A 17,695-nucleotide genomic window follows, 5' to 3' on the forward strand; every position below is an offset into this window, starting at 1 on the left:
AAATTGAAACCTGTAATTACTCACAACATTCTCTAGTCAATACAACCTATTATAGGGGTATCGGCTTCGCAGGACGCGTTACTGCTACGATTGACTGGAGGATCTGATGGGAGTTGTGAAATCATTACCTCTTGAGCTGAATACCCATCTGACAGGCTCCTCCCAAGCCACACTGTTTCGAGTGAGGAGATATTCCTATCTAGTAGAGCATAGGGGACAAAATATGGAGTGTTATTAATAAATATCATATTTCAAACCCAGCACAACCTCACTCTGCACTTTTATTGCATTTTTCGCACGCCCTGGAGGATGCCTTTATTGGAAAAGAAAGAAAAAAAGAGCAGTATTCAAAAAACGCTCAAATTTCACCGGATTCAAGTACACACAATATTTTTCACAATTTGTAAAGCTGAGCTCTTTCTTTACAGTATTAGTTTGTAAGACCTTATTTGGCTATACAAATTTTGCATATTATAAATTTGTATTATAATGAGTTACAAGGCATTCCACGGTCTCTTGCGCTCAGCCTGTTATACGAGAGCTACATGGTGTTGCCAGTATTACTGTAATATAGAGCACCATACTACCGTTATATTCGAGTACATGATAGCACCTAGTAGTTCATCCTTGAAAATAATGCCAGCAACAGGTACATCATGATCGTTCAAGGACACCGAACAAAACAGCTTGAACGACCTATTGTTTCATAGATAGCAGCCCATGACAAAGGGCATAATATACAACAAAAAAGAAGATATGATTAAGAATATACCCGTCCTCCTCGACATCCGGCCTTGGTGAGACTAGTTCGATGGCGCCCTGGCAGCCTCCTTTTCACTTCTCAACAACCGTTCCACGTTAGCACCGAGTAGGCGGCGCTCTTCTAGCGTGAGTGGTGGTGAGGTTGAAGAGTAGCCAAGCTCTTTTATATGGGTGGCGATAAGGCAGTGTATGCATACTAGAGCTATGGCACTCACTCAGACTAGGGTATTGCAAAGGGACCTCATCCGTTTTCCTTCTGAGGTTAGACAGGTCAAGAGGGTATGAAGGACCAATCCAAGCGCGCCTCAGCTCGTGGTCTCTGCGAAAAAAAATATCAGCATGAGAAGAGTTAAAGAGTACATGACGATACTAACGTCCTCTGTTCCGTAATTATGCAACGCCACACAAATAGAAGGATTATGAGTCTGAGCTGAAAGGCTTGTTGATGACATACCTCTTCACGAGTCAGCGGATGAACAAGAATACTGGAAGAAGAAATCAGAAGGGCTTAGTGCGCAGTGATGTGAGATATCAATACCTGAGTTCTCCTCTGTTTAAACAGAGGTACGAAAATACGGACGCAAATGAGGATGCAGGTACCCATATTTCGTAGGATCCTAATCAACGGATGAGAGCTTTCAAAGCAAGAAACATGATAACAACACGCACCGACAGGGTGAGGTCCGATAGGGTCGGTATTTACACGAAAAAGCGGAACAGCCACGAATGCTCCATCTCGTCTGAGGCGTAGGACTGCGTCTCGGAGTTCGAGAGCAGCATGGTGCTCAGCAGCGTTGCGCTGGTGGAAGTAGATGTCTATGCTACAAGTGAGACTTACGATACATGCAGTAAATCACATGCTACGTACGGAAGTGCCATTCTCTTCAATTTATGTATCAAAATTTGACATGCAAGAGAACGAATTGATCGATTTTAGTGAAACAATGTCAGTTGCTGTGATGCGTACTGGATCTCTGAGCTGAGAACGTCCTCGAGTTTAGTGGGAGGCCCCGATTCCTGCAAGTTGCGAGACATGTTTTCCAAAAGACTTGTAGCCCGGGCCTAGAAAGCACTGAGATTTTGAAGTTCAACCCTTAGCAGTGTTGCGATAGCACTGCAGTGCCAGTGAGAACGCCATCCTTGTTATAGTGTCGCACATGACACCATATGTTGACAGGACAAACTAAACTACTGTAAAGGGATTTTGTTTTTTGTACACAATGTGATTTTCGCTCATATCCTGGGAATCAATTGAGATTTTAGCCTCATTTGTCCAAATACAGGGCATGGTAAAGTAAAGTAACTGTACATGTATGCCTCGTACCGCGACTCAGACCAAACTCAGACATAACATCTCTATCGAATTGTGATTCAAGTCAATGCTGCACCTCACTGAGAATACCTGCGACCTCACTGAGAATACCTGCGACCTCACTGAGAATACCTGCGCTGGACAGGACATTCGTGCGAAATCGGGAGAGGAAGCTGTCTCTTCAGGGTAAGCCAGGTCTATCAATCATCGATTTCACTCCTATTCTGCAATCACACTCATACTAAATTCTCCAAAGGTCCGTTTGCAAACATCCAGACCTGCAGAGAAGTTGCATAATGGAACCCGTTTTACCTTACGACATTCTCTACTTGATCCTTGCAAATGTTCTGGGCGATTTCATACATCGATGCCTAGTCGAGATTAATGGTATCCCTCCCATAAGGAAGGGAGAGTGGGACGCTATATCGTCCCTCCGAAGAGTATCTCGGATGTTTCGTGACATTGTGGGGACACTAGTCGAATCCGTATTCCGCCATCCGTCTCAGTCTTTTGATTCGTGGGTCCACATCTCTCCATCTTTCATTCACTTGGTTAAGCGGCACCATCAGCGTTCCACGTCAAGCAGTTTGGTCGATGGCTCGCCTTTTGATAAGAAAAGGGGACGTTTACTCCCCCGATGAACCTTATTTACAGCTTGCTCGACCTTCAAATACTACTGTACCTTTCACACCTCTATCAAAGGCATACAAAAGTTATTTCGCAGCATCGGAGAAAATGCGTAACATTATTACAGGGCGATGCGAGGATCCTGCTCCTATTCAAGGGTATCATGACGTTATATTGAAATGTAAACAGCATGTGGTCCCACAAGAGGTTGGGCAGCCTTTGATAACCTCTGCGCTTCGAGACATACAGAAGGCCCAGTCATGTAAATTTTAACCTTGCATGATCTTCAAAAAGGTGCTAAAAACATGTATTTTCTTAGATCAGATCCTTCGTGATATCAGTATGAATGTATTCCTCTGCCTCCTTTCTTACGATCAGCTTCTTAACTCTCCGGGTGCAACGCATGAGGAACTCCAATATGTATGGCTTCTTTGAAAAGGTTCCTGTTGGGCTAAAACTCATTTTTATACTATAGGTAAAAGATAAACTAGTCATTGAGTTATGTCGACTAGAAAACATAGCGCAAGAAACTTGTCAAGCTTTGGCAAACATGGGCATTAAGTGCAAGAAGGTGTTCCCCAGTCAGTTGCTTTTCCTGGTACGTCCTCATTTTCTCGTCGCTTTCCCCTGCTACACCAGCTACCAGGTGTCTGGTATCCAAGATAATATATCCGCCGTGACCAGCAACTTCAATATGACTGCTGCCGACAACGTAAACCTCAGGATGGTACTTGATCGTATCGAGAGACTTTGGCGGGCATTAGGTAAATAAATATTCGTCCGCAGACATGGGACGTGGTTCAATTTGAGGGTTTTTCCGGTCAGTCTACTTTTGAATTGTACTTCGGGACATGATGATAATGCATGTGGCACATATTGACCGACGCCCAAAACAAACATTTTTATTTCCATGACTTGGTCTGGCATGAAATTAATCCCAAAATCGTGTATCGTGGATGCCAAGCCAGAAGTCGCAGCTTAACCTTATATCATCTGTTCCGTACTCACCAATCCAATGACACTAACACTAATATTGTCAACACTGACGCTGAGCGTCTTTCGCGTAGCCGCAGTTCCATTCGACTCCTCAAGTGCTTCGACGCTTTATGGAAACAGTACTACTCAGGCGTTTGACCCTTTCGTAATTCTGATACCAATGGCTACGACATCTATTCCACCAATGATGAATGACCCTACACTCATCATCGTAACTGACACTGTGACAGCCACTGAGACGATTACCATCCAAGTTCCCTCAACTACAACTGAAACGAACACTTCCATCACAACTGCCACTCAAACTAGCATTGCTTCTACTACAGCTACTACTAGCATGCTCACAGGTTTCCCAGTTCCCACCCCTACCACATGGGCGGCTCCTGCCCAAATGGCAAATCTGGATGCTTTCAATGTCACATCTTTCTCCAGCGGCCGGGCGAATTTAGTCATCGCCAATGGAGTACCTGTGTCTGCAATGGCGTCCTCCCCAGTTCCCGCCGATCAGGCTACTTTTATGCGAAATAATTCATTCATTCCACAGACAGGGAACAATGAGACTTCTGTTCTTCAGATATTTTACCCAGCAAACTCAATCAACCCTGCGCACAAACCTGAAGGCGGTTCCCAGTTCTATGCCACCCCTCTGGATCTTAGCGATGCTCAAAATGTCTCTCTGGAGTACAGCGTCTTCTTCCCTGAAGGTTTTATGTGGGTGAAGGGTGGAAAGTTACCGGGACTTTATGGCGGTCACACTTCATGCTCTGGTGGTGCTGATGCTTTGACTTGCTTTAGTACCAGGCTGATGTGGAGACAAGATGGAGCAGGCGAACTATATCTTGTTAGTGTCTCTTTAATTATCGCTTTATCCAAGTTCTTACCAGCTAATTTACGTCATCTCTGGAAGTATGCCCCAAAAGCCAAACAGACGGCAGCACTTTGTTCAGATCCTCAGTCCGTATGTGATGCTGCCTATGGCTTTTCTGTAGGAAGAGGATCGTTCAACTATACGGCTGGTGGATGGACAAAGGTTCGTCAAAACATTGTGCTTAACACACCTGGCCGTCAAGATGGCGTCTTCACCCTCGACGTGGACGGCAAACGGGTCATAAATCGAACGGATATCTTCTATCGTGATGTTGCTGCCTTACCTTCATCCGAAGCGGTAGCGCAGAGTATTTCCCGTAAAATAAGTTTCGGCCATGGGGGCCAGCACAAGATACCTCATATGCTACAGCGCAGAAACCCTAAGGCTGACGCAGAGTGGTCGGGTCTTGAGTCGAGCAGGACGACTCCGACATCGTCCACTGCCACAGGAAAGCCTACCACAGATTTACCTGAAATGAACATACTTGATAGCAGTAGTCAAGGTAAACTAGTGGGTTTCACTGGGCTCTTCTTCAGGTATGGTTTACTCCCTGGCATGGTTATATCATGGTTGATCCCAGTGTTATCTTATTAGTACTTTCTTTGGTGGCCACGAAGATGATTACGCTACGCCAAAAGATCAGTATACGTGGTTCAAAGGGTTTTCTATCACACGCTATGCATGAAGACTGAGCTCCCTTGTTATGTTACTTCCTTCTGAATGTCTCGTTTTGGTGTTTTATGTATAAGGTGTAATAACAGAAATGTTCGTGGCCACTCTACCTTGGCACAAAAATGGGACATGCAGCCTTACAGGCTAATTATTACATAGCAGTAGCAATGTTCTCATAAGGTATCGAATAAGCTTCTGGCTAACGAAAGATATATCCAAACAAGTAGGAAACCAGAGCCACGAAATATAGCAGGTACTGCCAGTTGAAAGAGGGGATCGGACCCATCTCAAATGCTTCTTGCAACACTACCTCCATCTTCTTGGCCATTGAATCCATACCGAATAACTCCCGCGCACGATTTCGTGACCTAGTTGCCAATACGTTTCGTTGTTCCTTTGTAAGACTTGATATTTCGGTCAGTACCTCTGCCCATAGTTTAGCCTCTGGGGCACGCAACCACCCGGTTTTTTGCTCTATAGGGCTATCTACCACGCTCTCCGTAGGTCCACCACTGTTGCAAGCCAGTACTGGAAGACCACAAATCATCCCTTCGACAGGGCCGATACCGAAATGCTCATTCGCCGAGGTATAAAGGAGGGCAAGGGTAGACGGGGCCTTTAGCAGCGCTGAGCGCTGAGCGGTGGTGAAATTCAAAAGGAACAAGATACTAGGGTCGCTTGTAGTTCCACCGATTGATGGGAGGTTTGATTGGAACTGAGAAGGAGTGACTATGTCGTAGGTTAGTTCGCGTGCCTTTGCCTGATCCACTAAAGAAGCAAGTGTCATGACGTTGTCTTCCAACCGCGGATCGTAACCACCTATTAGGATATCGACTTAGAGAGTAGTATAATCAAATTTACGGCATACATACCAGCGATTACCAGTCTTATTCCATCGACTTCCTTTCTCCCAGAAGATTCATTCTGAAAAAGAGAGAAGGCTTGAATAGCTAGAACAGCATTCTTCTTCATCTCGAAGCGGTTCAGAGACAAAAACGTTGGACGTTCACTGATACCGCATCTTCAGGGAGATTGACAACAAAAATAAATGCATGTCCTTACGAAGAAACGCGGATGATGTCAGGATCTGACAAGTCGACTGCTTTCTCATATGCGGGAATATTGATTCCGGGATAGATGACCCTTGGGGACTGACGGATAGAGGGAAGATAAGATTGGGTAACACGGGCAGAAAATTTAGAATTTGCGAGTATAATGTCGGCCTGACCTACGAAAGTTGGATGAATGCGCGTCAGCAGACCGAAAATAAACGCACGAGTTGTGACCTCCTCTAACCAATCCATTGGAAAGCGGTATAATGATTTCAAGAAGCCCATTTTCTTTCTGGATTTTCCTTCTACAAATTCACCATTGGCCAGTAACTTATCGGGGAAGTGACAATAAAAAATTACGCGCTTCTTTCCCCACAATCGTATGAGAGGTATACATGTTGACAACTGGTCAACGAAGAAGACATCAGAAGACGCCTGCTGAGATGAGAACAGGAGGTGTTTCGTGAGGTGAAGTTGTCTGGCATGTGCAAACAGAATATGAAACAGGCCTCGGAAAGAGCGAGGGAAAGGAGAGACGACGTTGTGTACTCGAAGGGTTCCTGGACAATATTGACAATGTAAGATGAGATAATAACACGCTGAGTATGCTTACCGTCTCGTGTCTCATCGAAACAGTGGTCGCGGTCGTGGTGAGAAGTATAGATGTCGACCGAGTGGCCTAAAGTCTGGAGACCTAATGCAGCATCCACGACTAGACGTTCGGCTCCACCTGAATACAATAGTTGGTACAAGGTAAGGGTGACCAGGAATCCAATGTTTAAGCACCAATTCCCAAGTCAGGGTGAATAAAAGCTATTCGTAGTTTTGGTTCAGAAGCCATGTTCCGATGCTGGAGTTACTGGCGAATGAAAGGCGGACAATGGCTACAGAGCCACGTATGAGGAGACAATGGAACGTAGGTTAATAATTGTCAGAATAAAGGAACACGCTCACTCGGTGTTATCCGAGCATCTCTACTCTTATGCCACAACGGCTACGCACTACGGTCATGGTACAAGGTCACCAAGTAACCTTGTCGATCCTACATATAAAGGACCACATCTCTCCAATCAATATCAGCAAGGTATCATCTCATTTCCTTCTGCATTGCTCAGACAATCACGCCATCTTAGCCAGGACATCACCTTTGTGCCCACTGTTTCAATTGAAGCCCTGAAACATGTCGGCCTCTCATGCGAAGAGCAGCAAACGAAATATACCTTCCCTGCCGCCCGAGGTATGGCTTGACATCTTTCAAAAAGCCACATACGTCTCCGGCATTGTAGGACCCGACATGGAGGGGTACTCTCTAGAAACTATATGCTCTCGATACCACCAACGATTGTTGAAAGACTCGCTGTTGACAAAGAGATATGTTGTACGGGTGTGCAAGCAGTGGTGGTTCCTCGCTACCCCATTCCTCTACGAGACATTGCTCATTGGCCGGAGCCGGAGCCTCTCGTCTTTGTGCCGCACGTTGTCAAATTCAAAGGATGGTATGGCTACTCTGAACGCAGATCAGCCTTTGGGTTGGAGGACCAAGAGGATTTATGTGACTATGCGAGACCGGTGTTACAGACATGGAGACATCGACCTCGATCTCCTCGCTGAAATAATCGGGTATTTACCCAACTTAGTCATCGTCTCCTTCGGCGTAACATCATCCCAGTACATTGGTACTCGGATGCCAAAGTCTATTATGAATGCTCTTGCGGATCGCGGTTCGTCGCTGAAAGCCTTGGAGTGGTCCACGTGGTGCCTCAATCCTACCTCTGCTGATCTCATGGAACTACTCGCATGTACCCCTCACTTGCGCATCCTGCACTGCCGTCAGGCAAAGGGCGGTAATAATGATGTCGAACTTCCGTTTATGCCATCGCTTACTGCTCTCTCTTTTTGCCCATTATCGTGTAAATGGTTCGTGGCAGCGGAGGATCGCCTTCCTTGCATTCAACAGGTTGCATATCGTGGCTACGTGTGGCCGGCCAGACTTGCATGGCTGCGCTTTTTGGACATGTCGGGTGGCAATATAACCACCATATATCTGCACCCGGTTTTTTTAATTAACGGCTTACAATCCGAGATGGACAAATTTCGTCGTTATTGTCCTCGTTTGACGAACCTCACGCTTTCTGTTGGCCGCTGGGATCAGCTCGTCCCCGATCCAGACCCCGAACTAATACTGCCTCCAATCCGCTATCTTGGCATAAAGTGCGGAAAAAAGCAAGCGCATTCGAGGGAATACAGGCTCTTTTTTGACTTTCTTTCTCATATATCCGTTAATGCGCCGTCATTGCGAGTTGTGCAGCTGATCGACCATTACAACGTCGACGACTTGCGGAACCACCACGCACATGTTCTTCGTCAAGGCTTGCGCCAATTATCGGGTGTTTCATTTCAGCTGCAAGATCACGAGGGAAACATTATGCGTCCTTTTGATGTTGGTGGTATAAACATGCGGTAGTGAATGTTGGAAAACGCAAGCACGTAATTTTGGAGGATAGTGGGTAATTCGCAGGTTTGAAAAACAATCATGCGGTACAAATATATGTAATCGTAAATGACATTCATAAGTAAATAAGAAGTTGAATTGTACACAAGGTCGTACGCGTGAATTCATGGAGGTATAAAGTGGTTTTATCCTGCAAAATTCTATACAGAGCAATGAGCAAACAATAAAAAGACAATCGAGAAATATAAAGGAGCAGAATAGTAAAACAAAACAACAGAAAGAAAATATGTCGAGCGAGTGGGCAAGGATAGCATCTCATTCATCTGTTTCGGATTGGGAACCTGAGCCTCGGGAACTTGCGCGTGAGCGTGCCCGTCGAGCACGTTCTGCCTCTCGAGTTCGCTGTTGTTGGTCGCGTAGCTCTTGTTGTGTCAGAGGATAGTTAGGCAAGCACTTCAACTCGTAAGTACACGGTAGAGCGTCCCCGCAGTGATCCTTCACGAAATTATCATTTTGTACGATTCCCCCGAACATTGAATCAGCACAGAGGTAATCCAGCCTTCTCATACCGTCTCCTAGAGATCCTCCTGGCACGTTGGGGTGTGTGGATCTATTGTGCTGATAAGATTGGTATATCGTCTTTTTGCGTGCTCTGGGTATAGAATCATATTCTGTCCTGATGACGTCCCCGTAGAGGTAGTGAGATATTCGGTCGAGGATTTCACCACAGGTGATTCCTATTTTCGGATCCCGCGCTTGTATCGTGATCATTCCCGGGAATGAGTGGCATATGATGCGCAAGCTCGACAGACGCGGATGGGTAGCCGGTTCACCCCTTCCTTTGATCCAGGAACGTCGTGGATCAGTCGAGCGGTGGCAGTTGCTAGTCCCAAACACCATGTTCCACTGAAGGTAGTCATCCGTGGCATCATTGGGAGGAGCGAGCAGAGGATTTATCTTGACATTTGCTCTGACCACTCTGACGAGAAACGGCTCGAGGACGGGACCATCTACAAAACGTGAGTATCAGAGAGATCGAGAATCAGCTAGCGGGAAAACCATACAATGAGGTCCTTCAGCGAACGGGTTCATTCGATCCATACCAGATTTCGTCCACCTGAAGTCCGCTGTACCGGCAGGTGCAGGATTCGCGGGCGGTTGAGTGGGGTGCACCCAAGGTGTTGGAGGGTGGCCCCAAGGAGGTGGATGGTGTGGAGGGGGTTGCTGTGGTGGTATATTCCACATGGGAGGGGCGGCAGGAGTAGCATAAGGAGGAAATTGACCCCAACCAGGCGGCGGGCCATATGGTCCAGGAGGAAGAGGTTGCTGAAATGCACTATAACCCGTGCCTGGCTGGGACCACGCAGGCATTTGCTGAGGAGGGGCATAAGGCGTGTTTGCCAAGTTGGGGTATCCAGTGTAGTCGTGAGACAGGCCCTGGGCCAAGCCTGCACCAGGAGTGCCGTGCATGTTGGGGAGCATACTGGGAGCAGGAAAGTATGAGCCTGGTGGTTCTGTAGGGAGTACAGCGGGAGTAGGATAGCCACTTGGCGGCATTGAAGGAATGAATGGCGTTCCATTATAAGGTGTCGACGGATACGCTGGATAATTTGCCTGTGAACGCGTCCCATGGGCCCACGGTGGAGGCTCCCCCCGAGGTGTGGGAATTTGTGGGGGTATATTCATGCTGTCCGGTGAGGGCAGTGGAGGTACGAAGGGGCTGGACTGGGACTGGGATCGAGGTGAGCGCCCAAACATTATTGTAGGTATATCAGGGGACGGGTTCGATGTGGAAGATGATTGGTTAACTGAAATCGGTATCTACAGCCATATCAGTTTGTCTGCGGAAATGTAGTACACAGGAATATTCTCGCCTGTGAGTCCTATGTCAAACGGTTATGAAGAAAAAGGTGACTCGAATGATGTTTGACTAAAGAAGATCGATGAGAGAAAATTTTGGAACAGGCTGAATGACACCCTACAGAGAAGGCAGTGTCAAACAACGTGTTATCTGTCAACTGGATCAAATCAGAATGAGCACGTACCTAGAACTATCCAGCTTAGGAACTGAACGATGAGCCTGACAAGATGAAACCTTGAGACAAGATAATCTGGGTGTACATTTGTGACGCTGATCGTATGACTTTCAAGTTGAAATGTTGGACTGACTGACCTACGGGGCTAAACAGGACCACAATTCCTAGAAAGGGACTCAGGCTACGAAAATCGAGTCAGCAATAGCGACCTGTGAGTCGGCTGGTGAGAGCAGAGACCTGAACAGGCTAAAGTAGGCTATCGCAGTGATTCCAGCGGTAATAGTCCCGGTACTGCAAGGTACCGTCTAACACGTTGTAATCGGTGGCAGTGTGCAGGCTTTTTGTCCCACTAACGTAAATCCAAAATGCAGCCTCGTACATCTACTGACGTACGTTTCTCAAAAATCGCTTCTGTTCAGCGTTATCGTACAGATGAGAGCGGTCAATCCAATACGGCAAGGCTTCGATTCGTGTTGATATGAATACAGGATGTATACAATAAGTGTATGTGATAGGAATATTGGATCGCAAATGTAGGTGTAAATACACCCAGAGATTAGGAAGTTAACGACATAACAAAAATGTTTGGAGCCTTGAATCCAAGGCGAGCCATAGCATAAGTATCTTTCTTCAAGAGGCATTCGAAGAAAATCTTGTCGCGGAGCCAATCTAGTATTAATCGAGGGAATGTGTAAATAAAACAAATGAAAAAAGTGCTATGATGTACTTGCCTACTCGTCTGTAACGGTTGGGCATTACTTGGGGTGTATAATAAGCATTCCACCCCTGCCCTCCTTGACCGTTGTGAGAAGCAGCCCGTTTGATCTGTTCTTGTAACCGAGGAGGTAAGGCTCCGAATTCACTTTCAGTGACATAGTGGTCCGTGTAACTGTTGATGGGGATCAATAAAAACATATGAATAAAATGTACAGAAGCAGAGGGAACGATAATTACTCTTTCCAGATCATAGTGCAGACATCTCCCATAGTGACTCCATGATCATTGTGCACTACTGTGCACCAGGGACTTAGTTCGGTTATGATAATGAGATCGGAAACACGGGGGAGAGTCGCAGGTTCGTCCTTGGCTGCGAAGGGAAGATCGTGATCTCGAGCTTCAGAATTGAAACCTCCAGTTTGACCTGAGAAAGTAGTAAGTCGTAGGAGCCAAGAATAGAGGAAGATCAAGCGCACCAGATGCAAGATTGAAAATTAAGTGGAAGGAAGGATTTGTGTTCTCCAAGATCGGGTTTAGATGGAGGTCAGTGTTTAAAAGATAAAGATCCGTCTGTGAAAGCACAGGGCCGTCTGGGGAATGATATCAGTTTTACTCTCACATCACCAACGGCACTTAAAAAATTGCACTGACAAGAGGGTCCAGCCGACCACCTGCCCACTTGATCAACCATGCTATGATCTTCTTAACAAGCAAATGATGTGTCGAGCGATAAGTTTGATGTGAAAGGGTATAGTTGAGCGGGAAAAGAGAAGAAGATGGTACAAGGTGCAAGCGGAGGATGTCACGGTTATAGAAAGCTGGTTCGCCCTTTGGCAGGGCATGTTGTTCCAACGTGCACATGATCGATATAGAAGAATGTGGCTGTGCCCCACACATACTACAGATCGTGACTCAAAATGACCTTACACTGATCCATACAGCTTGCTCTGCCTTGCGGTCTACGCAAACCCACATCTCGTACCTCCACTATCATTCTGTGGCTCGAGATCTCATAATCATGGCCCCCAAAGGTGGAAACGCAAAGAAGGAGAGCGGGCGGGCCAAAAAGGCAGACAATGAGGCTAAGAAGCAAGAAACAGCAGCTGCTGAGCGAGTTCGTATGTCGTCCAAGATCTATCACTCCCACTGACTACGATTGGGCTCCAGGAGCGTAAAGAAGCCGATAAATGGCAAGATAATGCTAAATCTAGCAAATCGAAAGAGGATAAAGAAGAAAAACGCAAGGCAGAACTGGCACGAAAGGCTGAGAACGCACGCCTTCTAGCAGAGGAAGAGGCGGCTGCTCCCCCAAAGCCTAAACCGGCGCCTAAAGCAAGCGCGAAAAAGCCTGTCAAACCTACCAAACCAGCGGGCCCGGGAGCCATTGCTGCTGGCGGTGGACTTGGCGAGAAAGAGACAGGGGAGGACGCACCGAAGGAGATTGAGAGCTATTCGGCCACCGGTATTGACAATGCAATCGATCTTCTGGAAGTTGTCACTGCGAAGAAAGACAAAGCAAGTGTCGGACAGCAAGCTGCTGGAATAGAGAGACATCCAGAGGTACGTCTCCTATGGGGTTGGATCTACACCACGCTGACCTGATCCTTGCCATTCAGCGACGCTTCAAGGTCAGTTTATTACGTTTCTTACTGAACAGATCTTACCAGTTTGAAAAATTTCAGGGTGCATTCGAGGCGTATAAAGAACGAGAGTTGCCTAATTTGAAAGTCGAAGTACGCTTTTCATCTTTCAAGAGATGCCAGAATCGTCCTCACAGTTTTCTTAAGCATCCTGGTCTTCGGTTACAGCAATACCAGGATCTGCTTTATAAACAATTCCAAAAGTCTCCCGAGAACCCGTGAGTATTTGTAGAGACCTCTTTGAGGCCCATAGTGACGCCCTCTTTGCAGCTTCAACCAGGTCACGCTTTCCTATGATGCCACGAAGGACGACAAGGTTCAGGCTCTCAAGGACAAACAAGAATCAGTCGAAAAACGTTTGCGTGCATAGGTCGTGATGTATTTGTCTTCATATTTTGAAGTTATTTCACCTTTTTTCTTCGAGAAAATTGAGCCTGTGTAACAATTGCGTGCCAGGATATGTATCCTTACATGTTTTACACTTGTAATCAAATTGAGTTACTGTATCCTTCTTTTTCATCATCTCTCTTTGTAACCATGAATCCAAATGGCCTCGGTAATAAATCAAGTTTCATTGAATGCTTCAAGTAAAGATAGTATTCACGGTAGCTAAAGGAGAGTCTGTTAAGTTGATATCAAAGACATTTTATAACCGGCATATTGCATCCAGGGCTCTGACGGACTTGGTTGGCTACCCCAGAATCAGGTGCGGATAGGACAGGAGTAGTCTCCTTCATCCAACCGAATCATTGACATGACAGTCGATATCAACGTAGGACAGAAGGGAGTGTTCGATCGGTAGTACGCTTCGTATTCATAGTTGCCTTTACGCGACCATGCTCCTCAAAGTGGCGGGTCCTCTTAATTTCGCACAATACCTGCAACCTGGAGGGACTGGTGGCAAAACCGCAAACGGATGACCGATACAAACAGTTGATACCAACGAACCTTTTTGAAAGACTAATCAGCCTAGAAACCTGCTCACGGTAATGGGGAGTCACCTGACCAGAATCGATGCTTGCTGGACAAGTACTTCTGCCAAAACAGATGGGGAGCAGGATTTCCGCCAAATCAGATATCCAGCAAGTGGGTAACCTCCCAAGTTACATAGATACGTACCGCGTAAACAGTTGGATGTCGTTAATAAGTCAGGTTATAAACCTTTCCTTGTGAAAATCTGCGCTGTCTAGCGGTCCAAGTTAGTCCATGGTCTCACACCTGTGGGATCAACAGCACTATTATGAAACCATATCCTAACCGTACGAGGGAGTTCGAGAGCCTCAACACATACACGTGAGCCTCGATGAAGAGAAAAATAAATATCAGGAATCGACAAAGACGGAAGTGGAGGTCCCTTCCTTATGAACTACAGGTCTGCACATGTGAGGGCGTGCACATGAAACAGCTGGACATATGTCCATAAGGATTCACATATAAATTGTTGCGGAGACACGATGACTTGAGGAGAACCTTGAAACGGGACACCATGAGCGTGTAAGAACCTGACCCGTGATCAACGTAACAAGTCACGAGGACAGAAAGTCATCCTGTACGGGTGAACCGCGCCGCTGATCGTCTTCGCAGTGATACGACAATTTTCCGCGAAATTAAGCTGGGTATAATCGCAGGCAACCCCAATATTAGAACGCATTCACAGATGAATAAAGAGTCTGACCATCACGAATGCAAAATGTAAACTATTGTGCACCATGCCTCGTCTTCAGCATCTGAAAATCGCCTGTACTTTGCTTGCCTTAGCCCCACTCTCGTTGGCAAAGGGAGTGCTGCCAGGACAGATCAAAAATTTCGTCACCTTCGGCGACTCGTATACAGATATCGCCTACCCTGCTGCTGATGGAGGACAAGCGTGGCCAGTTTATGCAGCTGGCTATGGAAACTTCACTTTATACCCCTTTGCAAAGAGCGGAGCGACCTGTTCGAACAATTTGACGTATAGGCCATTCCCTCCTGTATTTGGAAGCCAGATACCAACATATTTAGAAGAGAAATCAAACGCGACAATTAACCCAAATCCCGAGGAAACCATATACACCTTGTGGATTGGTACGAATGACTTGGGCGTAAATGCGCTCCTCACGGGAAGCGATGCGCCCGATGTGTCGATAGTTCAAGTCAGAGAATGTGCTGTGGACTGGCTCAAAGTTATGTATGCCAGCGGAGCCAGGAACTTCATCATGCAAAACGTGAGTAAAGGCAATAATACCATAGGGAAGAACTCTACGCTAACAATATTTCAAGATTATACCACTCGACCTGACAATCTTGTACTCGAATTACTCATACCCCAATCGTTACTGGGATGCGCAACGGAATACCACCGAGTGGAACGTATACATGAGGGAACTTGCAAAGGCAGGCAATGAGATAACTCTGTTGATGCTACAAGCTCTTGCTCCCACTTTGCCAGACGCTCACATCGGTAAGTCGCAGGTTAATCCACGATATGGCTACCAAACTCACTGTTCGAGTACAGCTTCGTTCGACTCACATGGCCTTTTCACCGATATGTACAACCACCCACAGAACTACCTCAATGGTACCGCACCCCTGAATGTGACAGGCTGCGTTAACTCGTGCATCTTTGCTTTGAACGAGAGCACTGGTGATGCCGGCGATTGCACAGTCGCGGAAGGTACAGACCGTGACAGCTTCCTGTGGTAAGATCTCTTCATCTTTGGTGCATTTTCAATTCTGATACCTTGGACAGGTACGACGAGCTCCACCCGTCCGAACAATCAGATAGGATTGTGGCGCGTGAGATAACAGCAGTTATGAAGGGTGAAGAGAACCAGTGGGTGACGTGGTTGAGTTGAGCTGCTGGCAAGGAAGGGTCACTGGCAGTTGTTCCACAATCATAGGATAAATTTCCTTGGACAATATTATGCCCGTAGAACGATTGATCAGAAGACCTGAAACTTTGACAAGTGGTCCACATTATTCGAAAGGGATCATGGTTATGTGGTAATATGCCATACCACACTATCATCAGCACACTGTCCGCAAAGAGCGAGTGCTTTTTACTGGCTGACCATTGCGTCTTGTTTCAAGTTAATTATGCCGTCTAGCCTCTACTAATATTCTAGCGTAATTCCAACACTTGTACAAGGATGGGGTCTCAATTGTAATATCTACTAATCCGAAACACAAAGGACAAAGGACACTCGGGGTATTGGCAAGGCACTCGAGGACTCAAGTTGGTAAAGAAAATGTTCAGTTCAATTACAGATAATTCACAACCTTGTCGGTGGCGAATGTGTAAAATCTATCTTCTGCTGAATCCATTCATGGTGACTGCCTAGCAAGCGGCTTTGTTGTGAACGCATCCGTAATTTCACTGGCACAATGTCTTTAAACCATGAATGACCATCGAGGTCTAACAATTCAGAATACAAAAGCATCAGTCGACATACAAACAACGGATACATGGCAAGAGAAGAAAAATCAAAGAAAACACGCCTTATTCCCACCCTCAGCCCTTCATCCCATCTCCCTCTCCCTCTCGCCATTTCAATCTGCCCATTTATCGATCGTTTCATCACCCAAAGTCTATCACCCACAATCCATCCTACAGAAATCCCGAAAAGGACCCCAGATCGCCTCCAAGCGTACCTAAAAATAAAAATCTGAAGCCGCACACACAGGCACCATGAGCCACATCCTGCTCGCCCACCCACAATGAGCAGGGTACCTTAACGCGCCCTTCTGGCATACCCCCGACTACGACCTTGCAAGTATTGCGGCGGTTGTCCTATGGGAAAATGACAATATATATGAATTAGCTACTTCACAGCATAGCTCGAGCTGATGCTAGGAACTAACCGCCAAAGGCCTGCAGAGTAGGTGTATTTTCCATCGGCTCCTTCTGTAATCGCTCCTCATGACGCCCTTGCTGTAGTGGTAAGAGATTTTAGGGACATTGTCAAATATATATATAGTTCACATACTCGCTATTGATCAAGCATGTCACATGCACAACATTGAGCTAATTTCATGAGGTCAAGATGAAACGAACCACACACCCACTAGGAAGTTAAAATGATTAGCTATTCAAAAATATATCTCGACAGTATATACATACTTTCTGCAAGGAAAAATAAAGAATATCATATACATTAGTGCCGAACGTAAGAAGATTATGAAACAAATTTATCCGTACATTCTAAAGATTTCCGCGCAAAATGAATATGTTTGTAAAGTTTGACGAGATATGATGGAAAATGACAAAACATACGATCTGCGGTGCGAGAAAGTTAGTGAAATGCTCTCGCACAATGCAAGGAATGTCCCCAACCATCTTCAGGTCCAGATTCGTATATACTCAGTATTGGCTGCATAGCACAGATGCTGCAAGAGGGAAAATGTTTAAATGGAATAAATCCGTAGAGAAGTAAACGATGCACTTGCATTAGGAAACGACACACCTCGCGGAGTTTCTGATGACACATTGGTGATTAGTATGCAGGCTCATTAGCAGGACACGAACACCAGCTTACGGCCTAGAAATTGAGCAAAACATTATTTGTGCGTGAAAAAAAAAGAT

At 46.1% G+C, this 17,695-nt stretch overlaps 7 protein-coding genes across 7 annotated transcripts; 3 read left to right on the top strand and 4 right to left on the bottom strand.

Moving 5' to 3' along the window:
• Positions 1-689: 689 nt before the first annotated feature.
• On the bottom strand, positions 690-1,926 carry SERLADRAFT_397468 (uncharacterized protein; the record flags this gene model as incomplete). The annotated part of the gene is made up of 8 exons (XM_007321630.1): positions 690-922; positions 978-1,081; positions 1,137-1,141; positions 1,217-1,247; positions 1,301-1,379; positions 1,432-1,578; positions 1,631-1,644; positions 1,730-1,926. 8 exons carry the CDS (start codon positions 1,795-1,797, stop codon positions 804-806), a joined length of 567 nt encoding a protein of 188 aa, XP_007321692.1.
• Positions 1,927-5,409: 3,483 nt separating this feature from the next.
• On the bottom strand, positions 5,410-7,210 carry SERLADRAFT_474957 (glycosyltransferase family 4 protein; the record flags this gene model as incomplete). The annotated part of the gene is made up of 6 exons (XM_007321631.1): positions 5,410-6,056; positions 6,110-6,246; positions 6,300-6,465; positions 6,514-6,849; positions 6,903-7,019; positions 7,076-7,210. The coding sequence occupies 6 exons, from the start codon at positions 7,128-7,130 to the stop codon at positions 5,437-5,439; spliced, it is 1,431 nt and encodes a 476-aa protein (XP_007321693.1).
• Positions 7,211-8,384: 1,174 nt separating this feature from the next.
• Positions 8,385-9,850, bottom strand: SERLADRAFT_474960 (uncharacterized protein; the record flags this gene model as incomplete). Its single annotated transcript, XM_007321632.1, has 2 exons — positions 8,385-9,751; positions 9,806-9,850. 2 exons carry the CDS (start codon positions 9,840-9,842, stop codon positions 9,057-9,059), a joined length of 732 nt encoding a protein of 243 aa, XP_007321694.1.
• SERLADRAFT_474962 (uncharacterized protein) lies at positions 9,848-10,658 on the top strand (the record flags this gene model as incomplete). The annotated part of the gene is made up of 2 exons (XM_007321633.1): positions 9,848-10,562; positions 10,616-10,658. One exon carries the CDS (start codon positions 9,948-9,950, stop codon positions 10,242-10,244), a length of 297 nt encoding a protein of 98 aa, XP_007321695.1.
• Positions 10,659-11,203: 545 nt separating this feature from the next.
• Positions 11,204-12,334, bottom strand: SERLADRAFT_474963 (uncharacterized protein; the record flags this gene model as incomplete). Its single annotated transcript, XM_007321634.1, has 5 exons — positions 11,204-11,446; positions 11,509-11,666; positions 11,732-11,918; positions 11,971-12,084; positions 12,146-12,334. The coding sequence occupies 5 exons, from the start codon at positions 12,183-12,185 to the stop codon at positions 11,334-11,336; spliced, it is 612 nt and encodes a 203-aa protein (XP_007321696.1).
• Positions 12,335-12,418: 84 nt separating this feature from the next.
• SERLADRAFT_451919 (uncharacterized protein) lies at positions 12,419-13,711 on the top strand (the record flags this gene model as incomplete). The annotated part of the gene is made up of 5 exons (XM_007321635.1): positions 12,419-12,608; positions 12,662-13,054; positions 13,111-13,227; positions 13,282-13,352; positions 13,405-13,711. 5 exons carry the CDS (start codon positions 12,513-12,515, stop codon positions 13,502-13,504), a joined length of 777 nt encoding a protein of 258 aa, XP_007321697.1.
• A 997-nt stretch (positions 13,712-14,708) lies between these two features.
• Positions 14,709-15,968, top strand: SERLADRAFT_451920 (carbohydrate esterase family 16 protein; the record flags this gene model as incomplete). The annotated part of the gene is made up of 4 exons (XM_007321636.1): positions 14,709-15,338; positions 15,394-15,574; positions 15,629-15,812; positions 15,863-15,968. 4 exons carry the CDS (start codon positions 14,844-14,846, stop codon positions 15,966-15,968), a joined length of 966 nt encoding a protein of 321 aa, XP_007321698.1.
• Between the last annotated feature and the right edge of the window lie 1,727 nt (positions 15,969-17,695).

The sequence above is a fragment of the Serpula lacrymans genome (genome assembly GCF_000218685.1).
Source record: "Serpula lacrymans var. lacrymans S7.9 unplaced genomic scaffold SERLAscaffold_11, whole genome shotgun sequence".
Lineage (NCBI taxonomy): Eukaryota > Fungi > Basidiomycota > Agaricomycetes > Boletales > Serpulaceae > Serpula > Serpula lacrymans.